This window comes from Oryza sativa, chromosome 11, assembly GCF_034140825.1.
Source record: "Oryza sativa Japonica Group chromosome 11, ASM3414082v1".
NCBI lineage: Eukaryota > Viridiplantae > Streptophyta > Magnoliopsida > Poales > Poaceae > Oryza > Oryza sativa.
This window is the reverse complement of record NC_089045.1, coordinates 24484443-24501778: the sequence shown is the minus strand read 5'-3', so window position 1 is coordinate 24501778 and position 17336 is coordinate 24484443. Positions and strand designations below refer to the sequence as shown.

General features: G+C 37.4%; 1 protein-coding gene across 1 annotated transcript; it reads right to left on the bottom strand.

Moving 5' to 3' along the window:
* Window positions 1-61: 61 nt before the first annotated feature.
* Window positions 62-4617, bottom strand: LOC4350827 (protein WVD2-like 1). The gene is made up of 7 exons (XM_015760135.3): window positions 4547-4617; window positions 2131-2778; window positions 1807-1886; window positions 1634-1715; window positions 1469-1540; window positions 868-978; window positions 62-769 (listed from the first exon to the last, which is right to left on the bottom strand). The coding sequence occupies exons 2-7, from the start codon at window positions 2728-2730 to the stop codon at window positions 491-493; spliced, it is 1224 nt and encodes a 407-aa protein (XP_015615621.1). The 5' UTR covers window positions 2731-2778; window positions 4547-4617; the 3' UTR covers window positions 62-490.
* Window positions 4618-17336: the final 12719 nt, after the last annotated feature.

Below are 17336 nucleotides of genomic sequence, written 5' to 3'. Positions count from 1 at the left end.
AAAACGGAGGGAGTAACAAACAGTGTTCCTTGCCATCACCATCACCACCAACAACAAAGCCTTCTGTTTGCATTGTGAGTATATACATTATATATAAATACATAAATTACATCAAGAACACCCACATCACATAAATTAAGAAAAAGAAGTTATGACTGACACATGCCATTCTCACATCCCCAAAATAAACAAAGTGAAAATCAGCATAAATTAAAAATAAAACATCACTTCTGAACTTCACCCATGGCAGGCAGTCTCACACAAACCCTCTTGTGCATCATCATCATCATAACTTATTATCTACACCAATACCACATGATTGAAGATTGCAGAAGCCCATCATATCACTCCCAATAATTACTTAGAGAAGAAGAAGAAGAAAAAAAACAAGAACTCGATTCTTTTTCCTCCTGAATTGGGTGGTTGGTTCCTTCCTCCATGATTGATCCATGCAGCCAAGCAAGAAAGAGAGAGACAGAGAGAGAAGCAGCTAGTGGACGGCGATGTTCATGGCGCTCTGGTCGGAGAGCTTGTGGGCGTGTGGCTTGGGCTGCTTCTTGGAGGCTGCCGGCTTCGCGGTTGCAGGTTGCTGCGGCTTGCCGTTTCTGCTGCTGCTGCTGCATTTGCAGATGCTGTCGAGGCTGTCGCGGCTGGCGCGGCAGCACGGCCGCGGCGTGCTGTCGCTCTCCTCCGACGAGTTGGAGGCGTCCGCCGCCGTCGAGGCCTTCCTCCTCCCCAGCTTTGGCGACTTGGGCCGCGTCGTCGGCAGCTGCAGAGAAAATGGTGCAGAAACAGTCGTGAGATCAATGTTCTTTTTCTGTTTCTTCTTCTGAAGATTGGATGTGATGAAGTTGAGAGTGTTCTTGCCTTCTTGTATTCAGCCTTGGGAGAAGGAGCCTCGTGGTAGAAGCTTGGCATTGGTGTGGCCTTGAACGTCAGGCTCTTCCTCAGCAGCTTCAGTGCTTCCTCTTGTTCTTTCTGCAGGTTCAGATTGTGAAAAATTATTACAGATCAGCTTCTGAAAAATTGTTCAGCCTGAGGCTATGCTCTTTAGACTGTTGGTAACAATTAATTTAGATATTTGAAAGTAAACCTGATTTTTTATTTATTGAACTAAGAGATGCTTATGGATACTGCATCTCTGATTCTATTCTTCCAGCTAGAAGAATATTGTGACTATAGAGAGCAGTTCCAACTAATCATGAACTGTTTTTAACTACTGTTTTCAAAAGATCATTTCTCACTAATCTCTAGTACTCTTGCTCATATAGGTAGGGAAAAAAGTTTAGGTTTAGTTATATGCATAACTGAACCATGATCAAGAGTACTGACAGAACTTCAGCTACTCCAAACAGTGGACAAATTTCAGGTTAAGCTATCTGAACCTCAAAGGGGGTTATGGTGTATGGAGACAGAGATGAATATACATATCTGGGAAATGGCCGCGTCAAAATAAAAGATAAATTACCTTCAATTTTGCCTCCAACTGAATCTTCTCTTCCTCCAAAGCTTGGTGCTTCTCCTCCAACTTCATGTAAAACTGAATAAAACCATGAAAATAAACAAATGAGCAATTTCCCCCTTTTTATCCACCATATTTCATATTTTAATTGTTAATAAATAATGTATATACTTCTCTGCGCTTCTCGGCACGTTCAGTACATCTGAAAACTGGGCCTGCTGGAACTGTTGTGGTCCTTCCATTTGATGATTTCCTGCATTTTCAAGAGATAAATGAATTAGGCGCTGTTCAGGAAAAAGAGGTTGTACACAACATGAGGTTGGTGTAAAAGTTGTGAAGCTTACGAGTTGGTGAGAGTAGAAGCATTCCCTTCGTCAGTATTAGTAGCTTGCAGTGACTTCCTTGTAGTTGCAGATGCACTTCTCTGTAAAAATATATAGAAGGAATTAATGATTCATATGCAAGAAAGCATTCAATTTGGTCAGATTTATGAGAAACTTTTGTTTCTTTAGTGAGAAAAATACGGCACTTTTATTCTACTGTAAAGAAACTGAAAAGACATACAGTATACTTTCCATATGTTTCAGTTCACAAATTTCATGAATTCCATTACTTAAGTGAAAAATTAAAGATTCATGAAATTGAACATGTCAAAGAAATGGAATTACCTTCATCTTCTTTGTCGAAGTTGTCAAGACACACTTTGCATTTTGGAAGACATTTCCATTTCCATTTCCAGCACAAGCTTTGTCATTTGACAGATCAGGAGGGTGGCCAGTAGCATCATCTGTCTCTGATGGAGCAGCATCCTTTGCTTCTTGAACATCTTCCATCGATGTGACTGAGGTACTGTCACTTCCTGCTGTTTCTGCCATTGGAGACAACAGATCCTGATTTTCCTGTTTATCACCATTGTTCTCATCACTCTGCTGCATCACATCTCCCTTTTCAGCATTATTAGCAGGAGATGCTTCATATGGTTCTGAATTCACTGGCTCTGAATTCATAGCATCATTGTTGTCAGTAGACTTCTCACTTGCCAAGGGAACAACATTTTCTGTAGCTCCATTGGCTCCATCAGATTCCAAAGGTTCAGAGATTGAATTATCAGATTGCTCAACTAGAACAACATTTACTGTGGCAGGCACTTCTGATGGATGAGGAACACTTGTATCATCAGACACATCTATGTTGTCACTAGCAGGAGTGATAGTAACAGTAGAATCCAGCTCCTCATTGAAGGATTGAGGTACAATTTCAATACCCATACTACTCCTGAAGAAGTGATACTTCAATGAGTACTTACTGTTGATAACCTTCAAAATAAAGATATCACATGTTAGGACAATATGATACTTTTTTAATCAAATAAAGACATGGAGTAAGGGACAATATTGACCAGAGAAAGGAAAATAGGACCCTGCACTATTTTCAAAGAACTGAAATTGACAAGCCAACTATGACAAAATCATTTATCCTCCCTGTGGACACTGAAATTATTTACTACCTACCAGGGTCCAGGAACATGACATGCATAGGTGGAAAAGAATGACGTGTGGAGTTTGACAGCATATCTGATTGAAAGCTATTATTTTATTTTGAGATCATTTTATTTTGTTTTCTTGCAATAAGTTGTGGGAATGTTGTCATTATTAAATTGTGAGCAATCATATTATTTTATTTGGAGGGCCATGCAATAAGTTATGGAATGTTGGCATCATCAAATTATGGGAAGACAAAGGGAAAAAAAAAAGGAGATAAAAAAGATCACCAAGAATTGACCCCTGTACTGCTACAAACTAGAAAAAAGAAACAAAGAATTAGAGCACAAGACGTGCACATGTAAATCTTGAATTGACCAACAAAATAATTATTTGATAATTTAACATTTGAAAGTGCTCGGTGTCCTTTAAAAAGCCTAGAACTGCTGTGAATTGTACTTGTTCACTTTATTTTAGGATTTAGCAGCTAAGACCCATCCAATGGTAAAGAAATACAATTTGGAAGTTTGTTGGCATCTAATCTGCATGTCTGTTAAAGCAACAAAACAGCAAGATCTCCATGAAGATTCCGGTTGTGCATCTTGCTAATATTATAAAATTTTATCAAATTTAGATAACTGAACATTTGACGACAGCTGGTACAGGGCCATCTGCACCTCAACCCAAAATTAAAGTAGATCCGTACGCAACGAGACTGATGATGTGTGCAGAATTATTCTTGACATTTTGCCAACCATTTCCAATGAACAAACTGAATACATCCTAAATTATTCTAAACAAGTTGATCATTTCTAGTGCTGAACAAAATGCCACAAAACGTACTATCTAGCATGTATTAAGTCCGAAGTCCAAACTAGTATGATGTTCATATCTTGTAAGACAGCGACATCACGACAACTCAAAGTCCTGTCGGCTTATAACAATACAACATGACAAAGAAGATAAGATTCTCAATTGCGTCATTCATGATAATGAGATCAAAGACTGACATATCTATCATCAGCTCTGCCTCTTTCTGATGCAAAAATTAACAGTAAGTTTCAGAGCATTGAGCGTCCTTTTTCCAAAATTGAGATGCTTTTTAATCTCAACGCTTTGCTCCGTAGCTGTACTTCCCATTATCTAAACTACGAGATGCAGAGAACGACAAGAGGGCTAAACAGTAAACACTTTCACCATTTCGCATCATCATACAAACCACTAAACAAGAAATGAAGAGATGCTCTTTCTTTCCTAACTATAGCTAGTAGCTAATGCAATGTAAGTTCAGATAAAATGTTAAAACAAGAGTAACCATCAACAACAACAGTTTCAGATAAACTAATAAACAAGAGTGGCAATTAGCCCAGGTTTCAGAGTTCAGACAAACTGTCAAGCAACAGCAGCACTTGATGCAGGATTTGCAGGTTCAGATAAGCTGCTAAACAACAGAGTATCAACACTTTAACCCCCAAAAATCTCCAAAACAAAACCACCCCCTAACTAGAAATGCTAATCGATCGACACATACAGAAAACTAAAACAATCAGCTCATCATCCTACTTCATCATCTGAGAAGCAAAACTGAAGAGAGGTCACCAACCTTTTGCGTTTCTTGACTCCTCTCTTCTCCTCTCCTCTTCTTGGTTGGCTTGTTGAGTTCGATTCCCGGATAGGCACAGTGAGGTGGTGGAGGGTATTTGTAACGGGGAGGAGGCTGTGGACACAGTGGTGGGTTCGTTGGTTCAAACCGGGTTAGCTCGGAGGCAGCTTTCCATGAGAAGGGGGGGGCCTTGCCTTTGCTTTGCTTTGCTTTTCTGCTTGGGTCCCTCTGCTGCCTCCTCCTCCTCTCTTCTTGTTAGCTCTGCTTTTTTTGCAATTGTTGCAAGCTGCAGCTTAGGCTGTGTTTAGTTCACGCCAAAATTGAAAGTTTGGTTAAAATTGAAACGATGTGATGGCAAAGTTGGAAGTTTATGTGAGTAGGAAAGTTTGATATGATGGAAAAAGTTGGAAGTTTAAAGAAAAAAATAGGATCTACACACGGTGTTAGCTGCTTGGAGTATGGTGGTACGAATGGGTACCGGGTACACGGTTGGTTCGAATGAATTGGGCGGCCTCTTCTTCTTCCTCCTGCCTTCCTAGCGGTTGATCACTTGATTGTCAGCCATCTTTTCTGTGTTTTTTTTCCCTTTCTTGGGAACTGCAGCCATCCTTCTTGTTTGTGCAATTGTGTGATCATCTCCTTCTAAATCACCGGCATGTAAAAGAGGAGAAAAATAGTTTCTCGTGAAATAGTTCCATTTAGTTTACTGTTGTTTGAGTCGTGTCGTAAATAGAGACCTAATGTTGTGGTTGGGTTTAGAGAGCAACTTAAAAAATATTGATAGGTAAAAATTTTATATCTGTGTTTTTAGCTGTTTAAAAGCAAATGCTAGTAGTAAATAAATAATGAAAAATATATTAAAATCAACTCTAAAACTAAGGTTTAAAATTTAAATTTTAGCTGCGGCTGATGGTAAGCCAAAGAAAAAACGATTCTCTACGGAAATTTTAAGGGTTAACTCGAGATGTGTCATATATACTCCCTCGAATAAGGAACATTTGACGTCGGGAGAACTACGTCAAATGAATTTGATTAGAGTGAGTAACAAAAGAGTTAAACAGTAGATTAGGTAAGTTAAGCTTTACTGTCATTGTGGGTAGAGTGAAATTATGTAAGCGTGAAATAAAGGAACAATACATTTCACGTGAAATAGTTCGGTTTAGTTTACGGTCGTTTGGATCATGTCGTAAATAAACAACGATTACTTTTCTCCACAAAATTAACTCCAGAAATGTTACTATGGTCCCGTTCGAATCTGATTACAGGATGAAGATTAAGTACGCACGTAAAACGAAACAAATCATAGTTAATAAAGTTTTAATTATTAAAAAATTGAAAAACAGATTTATTTGATTTTTTATAGCAACTTCTATATATAGAAAGTTTTCGTACGAAATATACTATTTAGTAGTTTGAAAAACGTGCTAATGGAAACCGAGGAAAAATCTGGATGTTGTTGGAGTTTAGAACGGACCACATGATATACATGTTCCGTAAAAAAAAAAAAGACAACCTCTAAAGATGAATCTGGAAAAATGCTTATTTAGGTTTATTCCCCGAAGTTAATTTTTTATGAGATGGAAGGCGTATTGAGGAGTTAAACTTATATCGATTAATTAAGTAAAAATTAAAGTACTTTTGATTATGAAATTGGGATTACGTGGGATGGAAAATCTAATGATACTGTCGAATAATTAAGTATAGCAGGTACGGTTTGATGGTGGCGATTAGAGCACTGTGTTGTCAAGATAATTTGACGGTTGGTTGGCCCGGAAGTTAAATTAGTTGGTCGATGACTATTTGATTAGTTGGCTGATTGCTATAGTTAAGCCTTGTTTACGCATGTCGACACTTCGTCGTGATAGGATAGGTTTACAGTTCCATGGTCATTTCGAATCAACAGTGTTTTGAAGGCTATAGAGTAAGAAGGGCTAGCTGCTAGCTAGCATGATTATGTCTCAGAATTCCTGATGATATTATGTCCTCGTGAAAACATCATCGTGGTATAGGATAATATTAATTCAGTTAAATAAACAAACGTACTTTATTGTATACTCCCTCCGTTTCAAAATATAGTAATTTTTGGCTGTAGTATTTTTTAACCATACAAATCCACGATATACAGTACATACACATACAATTGTATACACGAGCGTACACTCACATTTTTTTCTACGAAACACATTAGATAGTGAAGACATAGATATTTATATACACGCGTGCACACTCACACCCTATCTCTACCCTCATAAAGAATGGACATATGAGCTCCGCTATCTACATATCGATGGTTATGTTGTCTAACATAAAAAAAAATAATTACTTGTAAATGCGAGTATCTCTATCAAGTTTAGTAATTAAACCCAAATAGGCAAGTTCAACTATAAAGAGTCTTACCAGTTGAGTTACGCTCAATTTGCTAATAGTTTACACTCTTGATTGCACCACGGAATGTGGGAATTCTTTATAATATATTGCTGTCTATACCTCACTCATTCAATAAAAATATTATTGGAAGTCACTAGTAGGTGTAGTTGTTTAGATTGAGCTACCCCATAATTTCATAATTTTGTATTATAGCTAGTTAGTAGCATGAGCATCTATCTCATGTAGGCAAGTGAGCTCCCCTTCATTTTCACATTTCTGGTTCACCAGAACGCACTAGCTTTTCCACAAAACCAAGGTTTAAAGGAACACAAAGTACCATTAGCTACCATGCATGAACATTTTTTATATACATAGTTGGTTTAGCTAGCATGAGCTTTCTGGTCCCTTGATATATTCACACATGAAAGAAAAAGGTACCAAACAGGGTAGTGTGGCTAATTCCAGGGGCCATCTGGTGATTTGAAATATAATGTAACTCCAATTCAACTCATAGAAACTTTTTAGATAATGAACTCATAAAAACTTAAACATCAGACAGCAAATTTCCCTTGGTTTTTAGCTAGTGTGTAGACCACTGATCATTAGCTTTGTACGGCTAATCTGTGCCTAGGATAGTAGGATGGGGCTAGCTTGCATATCTATGTCTCTCTCTTGTCATTGGTGAGTTGGGTCATTAGTCAGCTCATGATATTCTTAATTAGTACATCGAATCAGACGGTCCAAGATCACCTCAAGGGGAGCAGAGAAGATTAATTAAGCTCATTTATAACTATATATATACTTATTTTTTATGCAATTTGTTTGAACTTCCCCTCTGTTTTATATCTTTGCTCTGCTTTTCTTCCTCAAATATTCGGGTTAATATATAGACCAGACGTTACAAAAGTGATTAGTGCATTTATCATGTTTAATTTGGAAATTATTAACTATCCCTAAGATAATTAAATTCGGTTGTTTTTCTATTTTGAAGATAAGAGCTCACCTAATAATAATAATAATGCTAAACGCGTGCATCCTAACTAATTCAATTATGCAAGCAGAACTACACTAAACAATCCAAACCTGAATAATAATCAACAAGATATTCCAAATGATTATCAAATTAAACTCTTGTATCACAGAGAGATCGCACAAATGTTATTCAAGTGCACGTGTGCGATTAGTGATCATACAAACATAGTCTTTCTTTACCTGCCAAAGGAATCAAATTGAAACAGAAAGTTAGAAACCAAACTGAAAGAATAACATTGCAATCAAAATCAGATGCAAAGGCAACGTTCATCAGGGTCTTATCGTCGTAATCATCAAAGAATCATAGCAGTGATGACCATACAAGTGGGGATTATTGTAATTAAGTGTACTACTTAAGCCACAGTAATAAGCACACTAGCCCACACATCATGACATGCTACCAACTCTCTTTGTACGATCGTTGTGCACATCATCGATTTAATTTGCAACTGATCACCTACTCATGAGCTAATTATTTCTTCTGGCACATTGACATTTCTGAACTTCTTCTTCTTCTTGTTTTTTTGATCAGCTGATTGATGAGAGGGCATTCGATGAACAGTCCTAATCACTGAAAGCTCCAAGAAATCTTCTGAGTTGCACTTACACATTGAAGTATCTCTCTCTCTAGACATAACAGTTGGGCTTCATGTAACAGTTCAACTACATGTATATGTAGACTTGAAACCTTTAAAATTTTCTTGGAGAAGCAAATTAAAGCTAGCTACAAATTAATAAAGATATCTATAATGCTGAGACTGACGTGCAAACACAAAGAATTAATTTAGAACACTCTATCAGATCAGAAACATGAGTTTGCAAAGTGTTTAGGGGAATCAAAAGATATTGAATTCGAAATGGATGGCTTGATTGAGCTAGGGCCCGTTTGGATTGTTCACTGAAAGGTAGCTGACAATGGTGAACTGAGCTAACAAATAACTATGAAAACTAAGCTATAGCTTAATTATAAATTAGCTTCCATGGACGGTGTTGGCGTGCATGCAATTCCGTTGTGCCAAGTACACATTATGCCAGTAATATAAAAATACAAGGTTTTCACGTGTGGAAGACATGCTTTTAATTTTCTTGATAATATAGGATGACAAATGAGTGTCCATGAGACGCAACTGGATAAACTATCTCTGGAAACAACTAGTATAAGCCACGTGTAGCACAAGGAATTGGAAAAGGAATAGATCGAGATGTTCATTCCACATGAATATACTACTAAAGTAGTAAAACGTAGTACACGAGAATAGAAAGGAAGAGAGATGTGAAACATATATGAATTAAAAACACTAGAAATAAAAGGAAAGGAATAATGTTCGGATCAAATAAATGAAAAACTCAAAATTAAAAATCGATATAGGTAAGAAAGACTTCTATTTGTTAAAAAAAAAGTTAGTTTGAATCTAGTTTATTGAAACAGTTTCTTAATGCGAACTGACTTGATTTGACCGGTAACTAATAAAATTTTAAGTAAATTACACTTTGGTCCACCTTTAATTATCAAAGTTTCACTTTGGGCTATTCTAGCTAATATTTTCACTTTAGACTAGGTAAGGTTACTTTTGTTGTAGTTTAGACCACCCCAAGTCACTTTTCTAGCTGCATCTACCCTCTAGTCTTGCAAAGAATAGTCAACATGTAAGTTGGAAGATTAGCAGTTTATGGGTGTAGATGTGGCGGTTAAAGTCATTTATGTGCTCGAGAAAAGTTTTTGGGATGGTTCAAAGTGAAACAAAGGCAAACTAATATAGTCCAAAGAGAAAAGATGTTTTAACGGGTAGTCCAAAATGAAACTTTGGTGATAAAAGATGACCCTAAACGCAATTTACTCTAAAATTTTTCAAACTTGTGCCTAGCTCGATCACCTCATTCTTTTTTTACTACTCCCTCCGTATTTTAATGTATGACGCCATTGACTTTTTAACCAATGTTTGACCATTCGTTTTATTTAAAATTTTTATGCAAATATAAAAATATTTATGTCATGCTTAAAGAACATTTGACGATGAATCAAGTCACAATAAAATAAATAATAATTACATAAATTTTTTTAAATAAGACGAATGGTCAAACGTTGGATAAAAAGTCAATGGCGTCATACATTAAAATATGGAGGTAGTACTTAAAAAAACGAGCACTTGTATGAAGTCTAGAACTTGACCTTGGATAAATAGGTTTCATCCCAGTAAGAATTAATAACCAATTGTGCTATACATGCCCTCTTCGATCACTCACTTTTTTTATCCTCCAAAATCTCATAAAAATATCATTTGAAAGGACTTTCAAAAATAGTTCATCTGCTTTTCATCCATTATATTTCCTTCGGCTTAATAAAAGCAAAGCCGGCCCTCTTAACCACTGATCCACCTCCTTACCTCCACCAAATATTTGCTTTCCAGGCTACATTGCCTTGCATGCATGCATTGGCTAAAGCTATTTGCCCATTTGTACAGTAAATACGCTATAGCTGTAGCCCTGGGCCAAAGCTACAATCAGCTGCAATATGCCTTAGGTGGTGTTTAAATCCAGGAACTTTAGTCCCTGTCATATCGTATGAATTTAGAGTATTAAATATAGACTACTTATAAAACTAATTACATAAATGAGAGCTAATTCACATGATAAATTGTTTAAGCCTAATTAATCTATAATTAGCAAATGTTTACTGTAGCATCATATAGGCTAATTATAAATTAATTAGGCTTAATAGATCCGTCTCGCGAATTAATCCAGGATTATAGAATAGGTTTTATAATAATTTATGTTTAATATCTATAATTAGTGTCCGAACATCTGATATGATAGGGACTAAAAAGTAAGTTTTAGTCCCACCTAAAGAGGGTCTTAGCTCTAGCTGGCCACCAACCTTTGCCAACGTCGACGTGGCTGGCAGGTGCAGGTAGGCTGCACGGCCTACGCTCTCCTTGCTAGCCTAGCCGTTTAACCAAACCGCCCAAACCATCCAGCTAGCCAGCTAACCACGCAAAGCGACCGTCGCCATCGTCGTCGACGCCGACGCCCCAGCCGCCGTCGCCACCCCATGCACGCGTCTCCGTCGCCGACGCCGCCAAAAGTGCGTAGTGTATGTTTAGTTCACGTTAAAATTAGAAAGTTTGGTTGAAATTGGAACGATGTGATGGAAAAGTTGAAAGTTTACGTGTGTAGTAAAGTTTTGATAGGATGAAAAAAGTTGAAAGTTTGAAAAAAAAAAATTGGAACTAAACTCGGCCGTAGTTTGGTACAAGTACAGCGCGCGTGCCGCGGATGGATGGATCGCTCGCCGCCGCCGCCACAGCATGCAAGCGCACGCGGCCAGGGGTTGATAAGGCCGTGCGGTTGCCGCGTCCGCTTTCGCCCCGGAGATCCCACCGCCACCACCACCAGCCGCGCGTGCGTGCGTGCGCGTCACTGTAGGCTAGCTAGCTGTTGCGCGCGCGCGGCCGGGGCGGTGCGGTGCGCGTCGAGGGGATGGGGGCAAAAGCGATGTGTCGAGGGAAAAGGGCTAATTAAGCCAAGTACACCGTACGATCAAGCGCACAACCGTCGCGCGCGCGAGTGGGGACGACGGCGGATGCGGGGGAAGGCGAGGGTGGTGATACGAGGGCTGAGGCCGTGTTTAGTTTTCTCCCTATTCCTAACTTTTCATCACATTATATCATATCAAAAACTTTCTTACACACACAAACTTTTAACTTTTTTCAGGAACTAAACACACCCAAAACATATATGAGCAGATTCGAAGATTGAACCGGCATATATCTTAAAATCTGCTCAAGTCAACCATGAACACCTGTTGTCGATGGGTGCGTGCGTCGATGGCGGTGGCCGGGGACGAGGAGAGTGATACAACTATAAGGGTTGGGTTTGTAGTTTTTGTTTTGAGTAAATTGCATTGGTGGTAAGGTGGGTATAATTTAGTACACGAACTTATCTAATTTGTACGAACTAGGTTCAAAATGACTTGGCAAGGTTAATTTTACCTAACTGATGTTGATTAGGATGTGGCATGTATACATATATACTCCCTCCGTCCCAAAATATAAGTATTTTTAGCTATGAATCTGTATAATTGTATGTCCAGATTCATAGCTAAAAGTTGTTATATTCTGGGACGGAGGTAGTAGTGAGTATACATAAAACATGCTATATTTATAAATTTGTTTTCTACTTTATCTTGAATTTCGTGTGTTTCTAACCCTTTATTATTTCTCGTTTTTTTATATCTCTCTCTACGATCACTATATCTCATTCTATCTTTTTATTGAACATGTGTATGACTAAGTAGCAACCTTCTTATATATATGTTTATGTAGTATCCTAATCGGCACATAAATCAACAAAATTAGTCATGTAATGTCCTTTTGATCTTAGGTCGCACGCACAAGATAAGTTCATGTATCAAAACGAGCATTTTACAAGTTCATACACTAGATTGCACCCATCTGACACGTTCGTGTACGTACCGCCGATGTAATTTACTCTTTTGTTTTTTTCCATACGTGATCAAATTTAGACTAATATATTTATGTGTCTTATCATCGTAATCACAATCTTGTTAAATTTTATAAAATTTTTATGTAACTGTTTAAACCATGTGTATATATGTATGTGTAATTATATCTGGGGTGTACAAATTAAATATTTTCCGGTAGAGTATGGACTGATCGTGTGTGCCGGCCGTAGACGTTTGGGGTGCTGTTCACGCTGACCTGGCCCGATCGACGGCGGATTCTTCTTTGCGTGCACGTATTCGTATACATTTGATTAATTGGCTGTTTTTTTTTTGTTTTGGATCCTCGTAAAAAAGAAAAAAAAATCATGCTGGGAATTCGAAATGATTTACATTTTGTCTTTATTCTCTTTAAAAAAAACAAACTCTTCCATTTATCCAAAGCTATCTCCAGATCTGAGCATTCTAGCCATGCCATGCATCGTCGTTGTATTCAAGGTAAAGTCAGGCGCATTAAAAACCGGTAGCGTGCTAACTAATTTAATATATCACCGTTGCATACATGCCACGTCATAAGCAAGGTTGACAGGATCGGGATACTAGATAGTATCGTTTTGCTCAAAGTAATATCGTATCGTAGGATCGTATCGTAGTATCGGGATACTATAAGATTTTCTTTTTTTAAGTTTAATTAATATTTATATTAATTATATATAGCCATTCTGTATAAAAAAATATAGTAATGATATATATCATGCAAATAGAGACATTTATCAAGAGAAACCACGTAGGTTTTGATATATTTAACTGATTTTTTATATAAATTTAAGCATATTTAGTTACATTATTTTCAAACCGTGTTATTTAAAATAATATTTTGTAGTATCGTAGGGATCGTAGAATCGGGATACCACCTAAGATTTTGTAGGATCGTGTAGTAATGAATAGGAGGATCGAGATACTATAAAAATTAAGATACTATGTGAGATCGGTATCGTTTCGGCTTGGTAGGATCGTAATATCGTAAGATACTAGGATACGAATCGGGATACTGACAACCTTGGCCATAAGTCTTGACAATTAACCATACCAATATTACATTGCTAAATTTCGACAATTACTAAAATCTTGTTAACGTTTGGATGCTTTTTTTTATAACCTTACCTAAATTTAGTAGTACGTGTTTGTATGAGAAGAAGCTTCCGAAAATGCCAGTAACTTTTAGTAGAGAGATAAGGACAAGAGTATATTTAGTTTGTTACCATACTTAAAATTGGTAATACCAAAAATTAATAGAGTTCAAAGTAAAAAAGCAAAGTGAAGTACAAGCCCTTGGACTTGTATGTTTATGTGGTGTCTTATATCATCCTAAATAATCAATCTTGTCATTTTTGTATTATCATAAATAATCAATCTTAATGAATCTAGACATATATATCAATCTAGATTCATTAACATCACTATGAATATGATAAATGCTACAATGACTTACATTGTGAAACGGAGGAAGTAATTATTAACAGTTTGGTTATTTCAATCTAGGGTCTTTCTTTGAAGTCATCCTCTTATTGTTGCAACTTGCAAGAGTTATTGACTATTTTTTTCTCCGATTAGATAGGTACTCCCTCCGTTTCACAATGTAAGTTATTCTAAAATTTTCCACATCATATTGATATTAATGAATCTAGACATATATATCTATCTAAAATCGTTGACATCAATATGAATGTGGGAAATACTAAAATGACTTACATCGTAAAACGGATGAAGTAGAAGAAGTACATACAGATCATCACAAACGTATATCGTCGTAGTTATGCGCTCTCAATAGATGGAGCACCAATGATAAATCCATGAGCCACAATAAACTCATATGAAAGGCATATAGATCCGTATGAGCATAATCATAAACGCTGCGATTTAACTCCGGACAGATAGAGTTACGCACCTACTCTACTAACCCTACACTCGTAGTTCTTGACGAATATTACAGGTGATGAACTCTTGACGAATGTTGAGATGGTTGCATATATGTAGAGTGAAGAATTAAAAAGAAGATCCATGCTTCAACGTATATACTCCTTTTGTTCAATCAGATTCATCCTGAGCTCAATATCAAAGACCAATGAATCAGTTAAAGTTTGCAGTTAGTTTGGATTAGTTTGTGTTGTTGAGCTCTGATTATGTCGTCGTTGCATTGCCGACAATATCTTGGCCCTTCTCTTATGCGAGACATTTCGCTTTCACTTACATAGTTACATCAAAGCTCCCATTGAGAAACAGAGGTCTTTCTGATAAAAATATTAAATACAAATATTGCACTGGAAAAATTTCAGGAAAAATGAGTTTGTGATATCCGTATGGAACGGACACTGTACGTCTGTACGAAAATACTACAGCACTGACAATCAACCACAATTGCATCTGAGTTCTGAGATGATTCATCTTTTCCATTTTACTTTCCAAGTACGTACTCCTTAATCAATATATCGATATAAGAAATACAATTCTGAATAAATCTGACCAGAGTGAGTAGATATTACAATCAAAGTTTCCCATTTACTTGTATGATGCAAAACAACAGAATATTATCTATCATAATACAAAAAGTGTTGATAATTTAGCATAGTTAGAGGTTTTGTTGTGTCCTCTTTTCAAGGTTGTTTCAATGAAAACATCTCATTAACTAATTCTGCTTGAAGGAACTAATCCATGTTGTATGGATCTAGGGTATCTGATGGAAAGAGGCCGCCCTTGTTTCCCTTTCAGTAATTGATCATAGTTTATAAATAAGACTACGGCAATTACATCCTCATGGACATGCCTAGGATTATCCCTGTCCATCTTCAAGAGATCTGAGTAATGCAAGTTGTGCTTTTTGGCTGCTGCATGAAGAGCTGCTTTTACTAGCATTTTGGCACTTCCCTGAACAGAACAGAACTAGGTTAGCAGCAGTAACAGTTATGGCCATAGCAGCAAACTTGCAGCCTTTTAGGTCATCAAGAACCAGAGTACCAAACACAAATATGTATTGTATGCCTTAGAACACAGGTAACTAAATGGAAAAAGAATCCATTATACACCTCTCAAGCCTGAAATGAGAAAAGTCAACTAACAGAAACATGTTTTCATCCTGAATCCTGAATGAATGTGGAGGATGGGCACTAAAATTATATTACAAGGCAAGCATACTACCAGCACTGTTTTCATGCTAAACAGAACTCTTTTTTTTTGCATGTAAATAAATCTTGATCATATACTGCAGCAGGCTATAAATCTCGAGTACTTGAACATAAAAATTGGTGTTCTTTCCATGTAATTATAACATTTAGTATTAGTATGGACCTACAGTACTTAGTAACATCACTTGGACCTACATTCTTGATAACATCACTTGGACCTACATTTTAGTTAATTTATGGAACTACAGGAGCGCAATGAGTGATACAGCTACAATTTGCATATAGCTAATACAGTCATACCACGTGAACCAAATGAGTGAACATCATTTTTTTTTTGTGTGTGTGTGGGGGGGGGGGGCACATAGGCGTATCAGAATCTCAAATATTGCTATATGCCTAAGCCTTTTTACTGTGCGTGAACTTTTTTGCAAGGCCTGGCACAGCATAAACATTTTGTAAATTGACTGGTTTTAGTCATTATTGACAACATAAGAAAGCTAAACAATTTAAATGAAGCACTATATAAACAAGATGAAGGTGAGAAAATAGATAGTTGGAAGCTTACAGAAGCTTGATGGTTTTTAACAATCTCAACAGCTTCCTGATTGGACAGATATTCCCATAGAACAGCTGAGCCAAATATGATGAAGCGGTCACTTGGTCGAAGAACGCGTGAAACAATAGATGGATTGGCACTTAGTATTGGTTTGTTGAGTGGTTCCCTGCTATACTGTGGGTATTTCAAGTATGCATCACCTATCGCTCTCAACACCTGCATCATGCATACAATGCATAAGTAGAACATATAAGATTCAAATATTGTGACACAAATGAAATGGTAACATAAAGCTGACCTGCACGAGGCCCTTTGCTTTCCATGCATCATTGGCAATGTGCTCACTAGAGAGCTGTTCAGCAACAATCTGCCCAATGCAACTGACCTTTCCAAGAACAGCCCGAGAGTTTCCAAGGTTGGCTATGAATAGTGTTTTTTGTTGCACAGCACCAACAAGGCAGCATGCCCCAACAGTTGCAATTTGTGGATCAGTTTTCCATTGGCGAGACACAAGCTCAATGAACCCTTCTTCAGTGGCCTTGAATGCTTTGCTGATAGCATCAGTTGTCACACGTTGTGAGCTGGACAATTCTCTGCACACACAGATCAAACCAAATAACTCGTGTCACATCAATAATTCAACATAATATGTATAATAGTCAGTGGTTGCAGTTGGGGATTCACTCACCTTGGAGGTGGAGGAAGAGGTTGTCACAAGCAAATCAGGCAGCTTCGGAGCCTCATGTCCATCGAAGATGCCAATGACGGTGCCGAAGGGTTGGGATGACTCAACACGGTATTGCTCCTTGAAGGAATTATTGGCTTGGATGACAGCGATGGAGAGGTTGCCAGCATAGCAGTTCACAAGGTTGTGGCCTTCAAAGGCAGCATCAGAGGTGGGCCATTTCCCACCACATGAAGGAAGAAGCCGTGGGATTTCATGAGCAATATGTCTTCGAGGAAGTGCAGGACTAGCCTCTGATGTCATATAAGGCTGTGTTTGAGGGAGAGGGGATTGAGAAGATTGGGAAGATACGCAAAACGAGGTGAGCTATTAGCGCATGATTAATTGAGTATTAACTATTTTAATCTTCAAAAATGGATTAATATGATTTTTTAAAGCAACTTTTCTATAGAAAATTTTTGCAAAAAATGCACTGTTTAGTAGTTTGAAAAGCGTGCGCGCGGAAAACG